Here is a 13,826-nt window from a genome sequence, read left to right on the forward strand (position 1 = left end):
CAGACTTTTCACCGATGTATTCCAGCATCCAGCTGCCATGCACGTGAGCATTGTCAGTTTCACTATAGCTCTGGTGAATTTCAATGGTGAAGTCCTCTGGAAATCTTCAATAATTGTTGTTGATTGCAGATGTGTCTAGTAGTTCCCATTGATTTAGCTTGTAAAGCGGGGAGAATGGCGCTAGGCTTACCGCACCGTGACGTCACTGCTGGAAGATGGCAGGAGGGAGGGGTTACTATATTTGGGTAAAAATGGCCGCTCCCAGACTCAGTGATCGTGATAAAAAAAGTTTTATTTTTTTACTGATTAACGCCAAATTCATTAAATCACCTCAAACGAATTAGGTTTCCTTGCTGACCGGACTCTGCCCTACATTTTTATTTCTAATTGGCAGGAATATTTGTTATTTGTGTATTTTATCCTGAGGCTGACGGGATCAATTCTTCTTTTGTTGAGTTTTTTTTCTCCACTGGTTGCATAAAAAACAGAAAAACAAAACAAACGTAAAGGGAAGATGTTTTTTATTTTACAAAACTAAATGTTTGCAGGAAACAACGGTCACAAACAATACTGCATCTTGTTACAATTTACAAAACTATTTCTTTTTTAACATTAAGTGGGATAAAACTATAAAGTTTTCTCTGACAGCAGCGCTGATAGAGGAGGAAGTCGATGTGTAGATGCTACACACCCACGATGACCAGCTAGCCATTAGCAAAGCGCTCAAAACCTCATTAAAAACAAGTAAAACACAATATTCTAAAACTTGATTTTATGTTGGGTTTTTTAAATAGTGGAAAGATCAGATGGTGGAAGAATCTATAAACAATTTGGGTTTTAATAAACGTTCCCAAAAATAAACCCTAACTTTATCATCTGATATAAAGTTATTTAGATGTTTTTAAGTAGAACAGATTTAAAGAAGAGATGTGCTCTGCATGATCTCTTCAAAAACGAAAAATGAAGGTCTGGTACTTCCACGAATCAACCAGGAGCCTCTTTAATGCCTAAGAAATCACATTTCTAAAAGAACTATTTGTATTTTGACTCTATACTGCTTAAATAGAAGTGTCAGAGTAACAGAGGAAATAATCAGCAAATAAAAACACCTCACTGCTGCAGAGACGCGTCCCATAAACATGGCATCCGAACCGATGCACGTCCAAGCAGAGCAGAGAGCTGCACCTTTATTTTTCTCTTATTGGCAGCAAAAATCTAAATGAAAATTACCGGTAAGAGCTTCGTTCTGGAAAGAAACAAACAGAAAGATCCAGCAGAGAGAAGAGACTTAAAACCCTGACCTGGAGGGGAGGTCAACAGCTGGAGGCTCCCTGAAACCAAAGTTTTCCAGTTAGATAACGATTGGGAGCTGACCTCGTTTTCTAACATATATAAACTCTAAAGCGGAATAAACAAAAACTAACGATTAAAACAAAATCAAATCAGTTTTTTTTTGTTTTTTGTAATTGCAGAAGCCGTTCTGGCGTATTTAGCCATTGATAGACATGAATCTAAAACAGACATCGGTGGATCCGACTCTCCGTCAGGTTTAAAAAGAGTAGAAATAACCCTAAAGAGGAGCGTCTGAGGAGCAGAACGGTTGATGTTCCTTCAGTCGCCCAAACCTCTCATCTTTTGAAGTCGGTAACGATCAGAACTTGTTTGGTAACAGAAAAGCTCTAAATGCTAAAGGAAACCGTGGGAAGACGCCTCCGTGCGTAACTGCTGCTTTGAGTCTTTTATTTGGAGGCTGGTCAGCGACTCTGCCGCTCAGACACCACGTCCTGAAGACGCTTCAGCAGCACGTCCGGACTGCTGCCGTTCTCCGGACACGACCTCTTACTGGGGGAGTCGCACGCTAGTGACATCATCACGTCTCCCTCTATGTTGAAGGCCCTCTTCCTGCTGACCGAACCCTGGCGGATCATCCGGTTTATGTCGGACAGCTCCTACAGAGGCAGGGAGGGGAGAGGCCTTCGTTACACAAACAGAAGCTGCATCAGGTTAAAGGAGTTTTACGTTAAAATAATCTGGGATTATTTATAATCCAAAGTCATATTTTCATACTAATCTTCAGCTGACTAATGTGTGGGTGATATTAAATCAGTTTATAAAAAATATATAAAATTTTCTTCATGTATCTGATCCTCAACTGATGAAGTTGTAGCTCATTGGTGTAAAACTATGGCGTTAAAATTGGGCCATACAACTGTAATAAAGCCACTAATATATATGTAATCTATATCCTAACTTTCCTGTATAATCTGTATATAGTTTCCATATTTATGTATTTTATAACTTCTTAAAATGACTCTCTGTTTATATATACTATTTATAGTCGATACATACATAGTTTCTGTACATATGCAAATAAATATTCATATCCTTTATACCACTTCTGGAAACTACATTTGGTTGCTTTGTAATTGTGACAACATAACAACATTAAAGTTTAAATCTTTTTTTTTTTTTTGCAGATCTCTGGTGTTGCTTCTATTTTTCACGTATCAGTTACTGTAAAAATGTCCACAGATTATATATATATATTTTTTTTATTGTCCAGATACAGAGTATTTATATTGTAAATCACTGCACAGTACAATACTCTGTTTTATTTTCCTGTCTGGTAATTGACACTTTTCTAATGTTCACACTGTGCGGCCACTTCTACTTAACCTTTTGCTGCTCTAACACCACAATTTCCTACGGAAGAGGATTAGGGCCACTGAGAAAAAAAAAAGTTAACTGATTTTTAAATTTTATTTCAGTTTAATATGGGAAAAAAAGTCAGAATTCTGAGAAAAAAGTCAGAATTCTGACTTTTTTCTCAGAATTCTGACTTTTTTTCCCCATGTTAAACTGAAATAAAATTTAAAAATCAGGTTACTTATTTTTTTTTTTTCCAGTGGCCCTAATCCTCTTCCGTAATTTCCCAATAAAAGGGATTTTCTAAAAAAATGAAATGTAAAATATGAAAATTATCTTTTAAACTGGAAGGGTTTGAAAAAGGAAAGAGAAAATTGAAAAACAAGATAACTAAAAATGAAAACAGAACAATTGGCATTTGAATTGAGAAAGCTTCCTGGAGAGGTGGCAAAACGTCTTCAAATCTTGGAAACCAAGTCAAGTGGATATTTTTGAACCTTTACGGAATGACTATGACCTGGATGACTGTGAACCTTGATCAGCAATGTGAAATTGAAAAATATTTTTCAAAATGAAAAAGATTGAAAATAAAAGAAGAAAAAAATTGAAACCTGAAAATAATTCTTGAAAGTTAGTTTTTACGGCGCTAGTGGCTCGTTTTTTTTTTTTGGACAGTAGGCTGACAGGAAAGGTGGTATGATAGAGGGGAAAGATATGCAGGAAAGGACCACAGGCCGGATTTGAACCTGGTTTGGCCGCGTCAAGGACTAAGGCCTCCAAACATGGAGGTCATGTGCGCTAACCACTGCGCTACCATATGCCTCCATATGTGCTTCTTCTAGAGGTGATGTCACCACCCGATCCGTCACGGAAGCACGCTCCGTGCTGCGCATACCTGAACAGATACACACCCGGATAACCTTAAATAATGTAATTATGGTTTTAAAGGTACTTATTTCTATCCTTAACTCGCTAAAGAATGCTAAAACACATCTTTAAAAATGTTTTATGAGACAATTCTGACGCTTTTTCCATTTTCTCCGGTAAACTGCTTCTCTGACGTGATCATGGGACACACTCAGAGCAGTCCGGCAAAATATGATTAAATCCTGTTAATCTGCATTTTAGTTGGTTCTTTCTTTAGATCACGCATTATATACAATAAGGTTAACACAAAAGGAAAACATAAAACTCAAAAAGATTTTCACCTTAATATGGGAGGAAAAGTCAGAATTCTGACTTTAATCTCAGAATTCTGACTTTTTTCTCAGAATTCTGACTTTAATCTCAGAATTCTGACTTTNCTGACTTTAATCTCAGAATTCTGACTTTAATCTCAGAATTCTGACTTTTTTCTCAGAATTCTGACTTTTTTCTCAGAATTCTCTTTAATCTCAGAATTCTGACTTTTTTCTCAGAATTCTCTTTAATCTCAGAATTCTGACTTTTTTTCTCAGAATTGTGGCACCATGAAGGCAGAGATGTGGAGCACTCAGCTTCACTGACAAAGATCTGAGCTGTTTGGGAGGGCCAGTGACACATGAGTGGAAAATGCTGGAATAGCTGTCAGAATTCATTCAAAATTCGGAGATTAAAGTCAGAATTCTGAGATTTTTCTCATAATATACTGAAAAAAAAAAGAAATCAGTTAACTTTTGTTTTCTTTTTTCAGTGGCCCTAATCCTCTTATGAATTTAACACATTATATTTTATTACGTTTACTATTTTTTGGAAGGGAAAAACGTCATCTAGGTCTTTTTGACAAAATAAAATTGAGAGCGACCCGGATGTATATCTGGATCGTGCTTCCAGGACGGATCAGGTAGTGACAGGTGACTGAAGCCGTTCAAACCCGCAGCCGCCCCCCCTCTGATGAGAACTAGTGTGTGGGTGTTTGTGTTCTTGCCTTTGACGGACTGTTGTTGATCCTGTACGTGTACGAGTTCGGCGTGAGAGAGCCCACAGAGTTCTTGTGAGGCGAAACGTACAGCGAGTGCCTCTGGCTGACCCGGCGGGGCGACAGAGGCTGAGCCCGGACCGAAGGGAACGGAGAAAGCGGGGGAGCGTCCGCCTGGGGGGGAAGCGACACAGAGGCGTCATGTTTTCAGTGGATCAGAGCCTGACCTGGCAGGCTACATGGAGCACGCCGTACCCGGTTATCGTTAGCGACGTATCGCAGAGCGAAGCTCTTCATCTTCAGCACGAACACGGTGTTATAAAACTGGATGAGGTCACCACGCTCCTCCTCCTCCTCTGATTGGTCCGACTTTCTTTCGGCTGGACGCTGACTGGCTTTCTCTGCAGCTGGAAACAAACACAGCCGGTGTTAAAAATAACAAACAGATATTAACAGTTTATTATTGCAATTTAAACCTGCAATGACAGCACTGATCAGATTGATGCCTGTTTCTATCATCACAGATGTTCCTACATCACCCTGATGCTCTGATCTCGGTCACTCGGCTCCATCTGAGCGTAAAATATAAGATCAGTCCATCCTAGGAACCCACTGATGTTCTGAAAGCAGCATTTTAACGCAACTGAAAAGTAAGAGGCTAAAAAAGAAAAACTGTATGGAGCTAAACTGGGGCTTTTTAACAGAAAAGAAAAACATTTAAAAAGATTATGAGTTACTATCTCATTATATTGAGATAATTTTTTTTCTTTTTTTACAGAGTGGCGGAAACGGGCTTCCATACAAATGTTTATAAAATGTTAAGAAAATATAAAAAATTGGGTGAATCTTTCAGTTCCTTGTGCTTCATTTTAACATTTCCAAATGAAACGAAGGGTGAAACCTAATAAATGTTTAAATAACTGATTATAAACCAGCGGCTGATTTTATTTCACCGTTTAGTGGTTAAAAAATTATTATTACCACTTTTATTATGGTGGCAGATAACATAAGATTTTCTGCATTCTGCTCCTTTTTCAGTTGTATTGAGTTTCTCCTGTTTGGTGAAAAAATAAATAAATGAATAATAATTTTGTTTTGGATCAAGTATAATATCATTAAGGGTTCATCTTTAGTTTTAAACATATTTAAAGGGGTGTTTTTTTTCTCCTGGATCAAAGCTTTTAGGACGGCCAATAGCAGCTTTCCTTGCTTCCATCTGGTTTTCTGCTTTAGCTTCGTTAAAGCGGCGAGTTTCTTTTCTTACATTCTCCACCAGACGCAGAGTCCACCTCCATGTTTTCATCAGCTGGCTGCTCTCTGGGAGTCCGACGCAGTAAGACGCTGCGGTACACCTGAACACACACACACAAGGTCAGCTGGGGGGGGTTTACTCTGTAGATGTTCAGTATGGAGTGTTTCTCACGTGGCTGCTGGCTTGTGGTTGGCTGCGGTAACACTTCATGATGTCCTGGAAGGTGTGAGTCTCTTTGGTGATCTGGAAAAAACAGAGAAACTCGTTCAACAGGAGGCTCCGCCCTTCCAGCCCACATTAACAGTTCCCTCAGCTCAGAAGCTCTTAATGTTTATTTTACCTTTTTACCTCAAGATTAGTTTCTATTTTCTAAATAATATCAAGTGACAGGAAAAAGATAAGGGAAAAGTCCAGTTTGGTATGGAGCCAATTTTGCTCCACTATTGTTGCAATGAAAATGTTTCGGTAATTTGAAATCCGAATAACAGCAATTAAACATTAAAACGCGATTTTAAGAGTCATTTGCATGTTTTTACATTTTTTTGTAATATATTTTAGACTTTTTTAAACACATTTTTCTAATTTTAAAAAAGGTTTATAATTATTTTGTCTTTTCAAAGATTACTTCTTTAGATTTAATTGTTTTATTTTGCATTTTTACATATTGTATATATATTTATTATAGATTTTATTTTCCACATTTATTCTCAAGATTGGGTTTGTCAAATTACCTGCTTCTTAAAATTAGTTTTTAAGATCAAATTATCTGTACTTTAAGTCCAATACAAACCCAATCCCACTGATCAATTAAAATGTCTTCAAGTTCCCTTTTTTTTTCTCACTAAGCAAAATGATGCGAAGAGAATTTGATCTGGAAAAAAGCATATTTTTCTGGAAAATTCAATAAAAAAACAGGACATTAGAACATAGAAAATATTTTCCTTGTACAGGAAAATGCATTTTAGGCTTTGAGTCCTACGGAGCCCCTGAAGGGACATGGAGGGGAAAAGGAGATATTGCGGGATCTCGCAATATTTTTGCGAGATCCCGCAATACTTTTGCAAGATCTTGCAAAAAATAAACTTTTGCGAGATCCCGCAATACTTTTGCGAGATCTCACAAAAAATAAAGTTTTGCATGATCCCGCAATAGTTTTGCGAGATCTCGCAATACTTTTGCAAGATCTCGCAAAAAATAAACTTTTGCATGATCCCGCAATAGTTTTGCGGGATCCTGCAATACTTTTGCAAGATCTTGCAAAAAATAAACTTTTGCGAGATCCCGCAATACTTTTGCGAGATCTCACAAAAAATAAACTTTTGCATGATCCCGCAATAGTTTTGCGAGATCTCGCAATACTTTTGCAAGATCTCGCAAAAAATAAACTTTTGCGAGATCCCGCAATACTTTTGTGAGATCTCACAAAAAATAAACTTTTGCATGATCCCGTAATACTTTTGCGAGATCCCGCAATACTTTTGCAAGATCTCACAAAAATAAACTTTAGCGAGATCCCGCAATAGTTTTGCGAGATCCCGCAATACTTTTGCAAGATCTCACAAAAAATAAAATTTTGCAAGATCCTGAAATACTTTTGCGAGATCCCACAATAGTTTTGCGTGATCTCGCAAAACTATTGCGAGATCTCGCAAAAGTATTGCGGGATCTTGTAAAACTTTATTTTTTCCCTCCATGTCCCTTTAGGAGCTCCGTAAATTCCTCTTTATCAGGACTCCCATAAACTGCGGACGACTTCCTGCTGATGACCACATATGATTTTCAAAGAGCTAAAAAAGATTTCAAATCTTAATTGAGACAGAAGAAGCTGTTAGAAAGCAGACTAGATGTTGTCCCTCTGGTCACACAGCAGCATCAGTTTCTTCCTGGAAGCAGCTGTCAGCAGCTTTATGCTCTCCTAATGAACAGCCCCGTGTCTCCGTGTCCTTACCTTGGATATTATGTAGATACAGCAGAGCAGGAGCTGGTCCAGATGGCGGTCCTTCATCAGGTCAGTGCAGTGGACCAACGCGTGCTCAAAACACGTCCAGATTTTCCCTCTCAGCTCAGGTGAGATGTCCAGCTTCAGACACAGATCCCTCAGACGAACGCTGGCCAGGTGATACACCTGCGTGGGCAGACAGAGCGTGAGCAGCTGAGAAGGCTGTCAAAACGTCTCTCTGGAGGACTGCCCCCTCCCACTCCTACCTTCCTGAAGAACAGAGCGAGGGACCCGGTGCGCCGCGGCCGCCCGTTTCCTGACTGGGCTTCGGCGCCGGAGGCGGGGGCGGCCACGGCTCCTCGACTCGGGGAGGAGGTGAGAAGGAACTGAGCTGTGACCACGCCGGAGGGGTCACACTGCTGGACTGGGATCAGCGTAAAGGTGCGCTCACCTGGAGAGGTTCCAACGAAACCAAATTCACATCAGACAGGGGTTAACCCTTTGAAATACTTTCAAAATCAACATTTCAAGCCAATAGTGTCATTGGAATCCAGGACAAGACCTTATTACTTTTGTAACATTCAAAAAATATACACTGTGTACTACTCCCTTCAGAGGACAGCACAAACGGGCTACTGCGGGTACTATTTAATGAAGATGCCAGTTGGGGACCTGTGAGGCGTCTGTTTCTCAAACTAGAGACTCTAATGCACTTATCTTCTTGCTCAGTTGTGCAATGCGGCCTCCCACTTCTTTTTCTACTCCGGTTAGAGCCTGTTTGTGCTGTCCTCTGAAGGGAGCAGTACACACCGTTGTAGGAAATCTTCAATTTCTTAGCAATTTCACGCATGGAATAGCCTTCATTTCTAAGAACAAGAATAGACTGTCGAGTTTCAGATGAAAGTTATCTTTTTCTGGCCATTTTGAGCGTTTAATTGACCCCACAAATGTGATGCTGCAGAAACTCAACCTGCTCAAAGGAAGGTCAGTTTTGTAGCTTCTGTAACGAGCTAAACTGTTTTCAGATGTGTGAAAATGATTGCACAAGGGTTTTCTAATCATCAATTAGCCTTCTGAGCCAATGAGCAAACACATTGTACCATTAGAACACTGGAGTGATAGTTGCTGGAAATGGGCCTCTATACACCTATGTAGATATTGCACCAAAAACCAGACATTTGCAGCTAGAATAGTCATTTAGCACATTAGCAATGTATAGAGTGTATTTCTTTAAAGTTAAGACTAGTTTAAAGTTATCTTCATTGAAAAGTACAGTGCTTTTAATTCAAAAATAAGGACATTTCAATGTGACCCCAAACTTTTGAACGGTAGTGTGTATATTTTGATGGCAAAAATGTAATAACAAGAAACGCCAACTTGACCGAATATATTAAGTATAATAACAAAATTTCTTCATGAAAAACACTGAAAGAGAGTGAAAGAAACTGATTTTCTTTGGTCCAACATAACCTTAGAGGCATTAATAGTGGACCTAAATATAATAAACTAGGGTTATTAATTTTTTTACTTTACTTTTAACTTTTCAATTAGCTTTTTGCCTTTTTTTCCCCCTCAACTTAATTTCCAGTAGGTAATATATCGTTCGAGGGCTCATCTAATTGGTCAAATGCCAAAATAAGATGTACAGCCATGATTGCCTTCGAGTCGATGCAATCAGCTGGTTTTCCTTAGATAGAAAACTTTGAATCAATCTGACTGGATGATCTGGTGAACTGGAAAGTGACCTGAGAAGACATGATGTGAATTGGAGATATAGAAATAAACTGAATAGAATAGAATAAAAAAAAGACACTTGGGGGAAAACAGACCACAGATATGCTTAAGAGCAAATGCTGATTAATGTTTCTGCTGACCCCCCCATCCCAGCAGAGCAGAGGAGAGAAAAGAGGCAGACGTGCACCAACCTTGCAGCGGGATACTGAGCACCGTGGTTTGGTTTCCCGGGGCTCCGGTCTTCTGGACGCTGCTGCTTGTCCCAAACGTCAGCCTCTTGACAGGAGATGGCAGCGGGCTCCCGCTGATGCTCAGGCCTGCGGAGGTCGCTGGCGGGTCATCGCCGAATAGCCTCCGTTTGGCGCTCCCGGCTGCAGGAGAGCTGTATCTGTCGTGGACCGAGAGCGGAGAAGGAGGCACTTCTGAAAGCAGGAGAACATGGGAGAAAAATTAACCAAAAGAAGATGTGTCAGGTCTAAGCACCTAAAACATCATACATACATACAGGGAAAGAAAGAAAGCACAGAGACAATTAATTTAGTTACTCGTGAGGAGAGTAGGAAGAGACTGCAGAGTTTACAATCTCCACCCCACTCTGCAGGCTTCAGCTTTCTCCTCGCTATTTATTGAAGAAAAGGGGATGTCCCTAATTACACCAGCTGAGGTTTAACTAAGGGGAAGGGAAACAAAAGGATCTGACTTTAAACCTCAGCACATATGTTAAAACAAAGCATGTGGTTGTTTTACAATTGAATTGTTCCAAGAACACGTTTAGAAGAAACATGTGATAGAGGATGTTCAGGCCTCTTTAACAACCCGTCCGTTGCATGACCTTTAACTGGAACAATCTTAAGCAAGAGTTAATAAAAGATGAATCACACATTATACATCATAATAGTTCATTAGAACACAACCCATCAAACACAAACAAAGTAAGAGTATAAATAAAATATTTCTAACAAGATGAGAAATCCCAGTAAAGAGAGGAATTCACCAAAACCCACCTTTACGTGTGCTCCCCAGACCCGACCTGAACTCCCTGATCCGAGGGTGGATGATGGGAGAGTGGGCCACCAGCGGCAGGTGAGACTGAGCATTAGTGGAGCCGGAACCGGAACCAGAACCCGTATCCAGACAAGAGGAGAAGTTCACCTGCAGAGACACTAAAAGGATCAGCAGGTGGATCCAGAGGTTTGCCTCACGTTGGAAATCTGTCACTAAACTGCAACCCAATAAGTTACACTATCTGGTACTATTTCATTTTCTTTATTTTCTTTAACAAAATGGGAACAGCTGCTTTTTTGATTGAACTGAACCACAAGAATCAGCTCATTTAAATAATTGTTCATTTATTCAGTTATTATTTGTTCGCTTCAGTCACACAGGGCCACAGTTTCACAAGGTTTGCACGTGTTAAAAAGGTGAAAATGTTTTTACGTAGAGTAACTCTTTAAAGTCGTAGGAAAGCGGCTGTTCCAACCGTTGCATTTCTGAATTCTCCCGAGTGGTGGACGACTTTACACGAGTGAATAAAGTGAATGTGATTGGTGGTTTATCAAGGGGGCGGGATTGTAGTGGCAGAAGGTTCGCAATCATTTTGGTTGTGGCCGGTGTCTCAGTTATTCAGTTTGTTCACAATGTTTAGTTGGAACATTAGAAAAACTCGTTCCAGGCCGACCCAACACGAGTGCCTAGAACACTTTAGCCGTCATCATTCCTGCAGATCAGAAGCTTTTTCGTGTCGCTGCTTCTGCTCACCTCCTCCACTGTGGGGACTTTATTCCCAGCCGCCTCCAAGGCGCTCCACAGAGCAGAATCAGAGGTCCAGGCTCGGCTCTCCAGAACCTGCTCCTCTATGGAGTTCAGATGCTTCACCATGTCACGGGAAAGGCCTTCCTCAGAGCGGATAAACACCTCGATCACCTGCATAAAAACACCAAACCATCTTGTTCAGTTCAGGGAAAGAGGAACATTTAGCAGACAAAGATTTAAGCAAGTGATAAACATCCTGCTCTTCTGATTCGCGCTAGCTGCCGTGTAATATTATTGCTGTTGTTCTGTCAGATGAGCATACCTCCTCAGGCCAGCATACCGTTAGTCAATACCTGTTTATCCCTTTAGTTTTGTATGAAAAATAGACTTTAAACTACCTCGACGTGCGTGTTTTCTTTTAGTCATGTACAAAAAAACAATTTAAGGTCAGATCCCCATACTCTCCGAAAAAGAAACACCAAAAAGTAAGAAATTAAACAGTTTTTTGTACATGACTAAAGGGATAAACGCCCGTTGAGATAGTTTAATGGGTTCTGAAGTCTTGGGCATGAGGAATGCTCATTTGACAGAACACCGCTCTGCTGGGATTTTCTCACCTTAAAGAAGTAAAATGGGGCCAATTTGAAGATTGTGATGATCCAAGGGAAGGTCCTCTGGGAGCTGTAGGAGAACAACACCACCTCCAAACAGCACGCCATCAGAGAGCAGTGGAAGATGTCCTGTTCGAGCAAAACCTAACCGCAGAAACACAGATCTCCATTCAAGGCCAATAAATCCCATTAAATAGTCATTCAGGTTTGGTCCATAAGAACAAGCTGCTTACGCTCATGTCTCTGCCCTGCAGCCGCTTGGTCTCCTGAACCAGGACGTTCTCCAGGATTTTGTAGTAGAGGATTTCTGCCAACTTCCAACGATTCTCAGCAAAGTCTGGATCAAAAAGGTAATCTGGTGAACTCAATGCTGTGTTCAATCAGTTTAAAATCTGTAACATCAGCTCTATGACCAGATACAGCCTCACTGAAGTCACACGGTTTACTGCAGGGGGCCAATGCGTGGGTCAGGGGCCGTTTATGGCCCTGTGAAGAATTTAAAAAGGACTTGGCGATAAATCGAATTCATATTGTACTGATAAAAAAAATCAGTACAATTATTGTTGGATGAACATTTGTGTTACTTGCACAAGATTTATGTTATGATTTTTTAAGTTTACATGTTCGATTGTTGGCTAAATATTTGTTACTTTGCACAATATATTTTTGAATAAACTAAACCTATTTTAAAATACATGCATGTAGTAAATACTTCATTAATACTTCAATTAAAATCGAATAAAATCTGAACTGAGATTTTATCTTTTAGCCACATCGTCCTGCCCTAATTTTAACAATAACTTAGTTTATTCCATATTAATTCTGCCTGCTTTATTTATTGTAGAAATATAAAAAACCCCAAAAGAAAGTAATGTTTTTAATTGGAGGAAGGAAAATCTGTAGCAGTCAGCGTATAAAGCCTATAAAAGTGGTGTGATACACTGACATCATAAAAGGGGAGGGGCTGAGACGGCTGGTTGTCTGGGCAACATTTCATATGATGAAATATTGCCTATAGGCAACATTTAAACCGTAAAACAGAAGGATATAAGACATTTAAAAGCCAGTGAATGGATGAAATGAACTCGTTTTTCCCTCCACAGCGATTGCTTGTTTGTTTGTTACCAATATGGGATCCCGGCGTGTCGTCAGAGTCGTTGGTGTAATGTTCTTTGAAGGTTTGTCCCAGAGTTTTCACTCGAGTCAGAATGGACTCTGTGGGACTTCTGGAACAAGACCTGCAGGAAATAAACAGGATAAATTTACATTCTACCCCAAAAAGCAACATTATTAAACTTTATACTGTTTTCTTACTGAGGGTAACATCAGAAGGCATGCCGCCATATTTTATGTTTATTCGGCAAAAACACATTTTTGGCTGAAAAGATAAATATTAAGACTGAATGGAGATAAACAGCAAACATGGTTTAACAGAGATTCTGCTGCCATTTACAGGTTAAACTGGGAATGGCGTCCTGGTGGTTAGGGCATAGAATTCCCAAGGACTGCCAGCCTGGGTCCCTGAGCAAGACCCTTAACCCCACACTGCTCCAGCCCACTGCTCCACAAAGGAATGGGTTAAAATGCAGATGCACATTTCTCCAATGTGAGATCAATAAAGTTCAATTATTATGATCATTATTATTAAATCTTAAATGTTTTCTTTTTATATGTGTAGCACTTTTTTACAATTAGGAAGGGACAAAGTGCTTCACCACAGAATGAAGAGTTATAAACACAGAATAAAAACACAATAACTGAAAACTTCTTGGAATAAAAATGTTTTTAGATGTTTTTTAAGACTCATCCAGACTGCAGAGCTGAAGGGAATGTGATTGGTCGATTATCAAGGGGGCGGGATCGTTGTGGTGGAAGGTTCTAAAGCAAGTTTGGTTGTAGCCGGTTTGTGGGAAGCATCTTGCTAACCAGTTAGCAACTTAGTGCTAGCAGTTTCCCAATGGGAAATTCCATTGGGACCAAGTAGCACTAAATTGG

The 13,826-nt window shown here is 39.8% G+C and overlaps 1 protein-coding gene across 1 annotated transcript in view; it reads right to left on the reverse strand.

Moving 5' to 3' along the window:
• Positions 1-512: 512 nt before the first annotated feature.
• rbl1 (retinoblastoma-like 1) overlaps positions 513-13,826 on the reverse strand; it is a 22,485-nt gene continuing 9,171 nt past the window's right edge. The window contains exons 7-19 of the mRNA XM_015395422.1: positions 12,957-13,069; positions 12,065-12,168; positions 11,838-11,975; positions 11,227-11,391; positions 10,473-10,620; positions 9,660-9,890; positions 8,001-8,185; positions 7,744-7,920; positions 5,967-6,038; positions 5,808-5,895; positions 4,799-4,950; positions 4,553-4,717; positions 513-1,949 (exon numbers count right to left, since the gene is read on the reverse strand). Coding sequence (XP_015250908.1) covers positions 1,755-1,949; positions 4,553-4,717; positions 4,799-4,950; positions 5,808-5,895; positions 5,967-6,038; positions 7,744-7,920; positions 8,001-8,185; positions 9,660-9,890; positions 10,473-10,620; positions 11,227-11,391; positions 11,838-11,975; positions 12,065-12,168; positions 12,957-13,069 — 1,933 coding nt within the window. The 3' untranslated portion in view covers positions 513-1,754. The remainder of the gene's footprint in view (positions 1,950-4,552; positions 4,718-4,798; positions 4,951-5,807; positions 5,896-5,966; positions 6,039-7,743; positions 7,921-8,000; positions 8,186-9,659; positions 9,891-10,472; positions 10,621-11,226; positions 11,392-11,837; positions 11,976-12,064; positions 12,169-12,956; positions 13,070-13,826) is intronic.

This window comes from Cyprinodon variegatus, unplaced genomic scaffold (assembly GCF_000732505.1).
Source record: "Cyprinodon variegatus isolate N-32 unplaced genomic scaffold, C_variegatus-1.0 Scaffold740, whole genome shotgun sequence".
Classification (NCBI taxonomy): domain Eukaryota; kingdom Metazoa; phylum Chordata; class Actinopteri; order Cyprinodontiformes; family Cyprinodontidae; genus Cyprinodon; species Cyprinodon variegatus.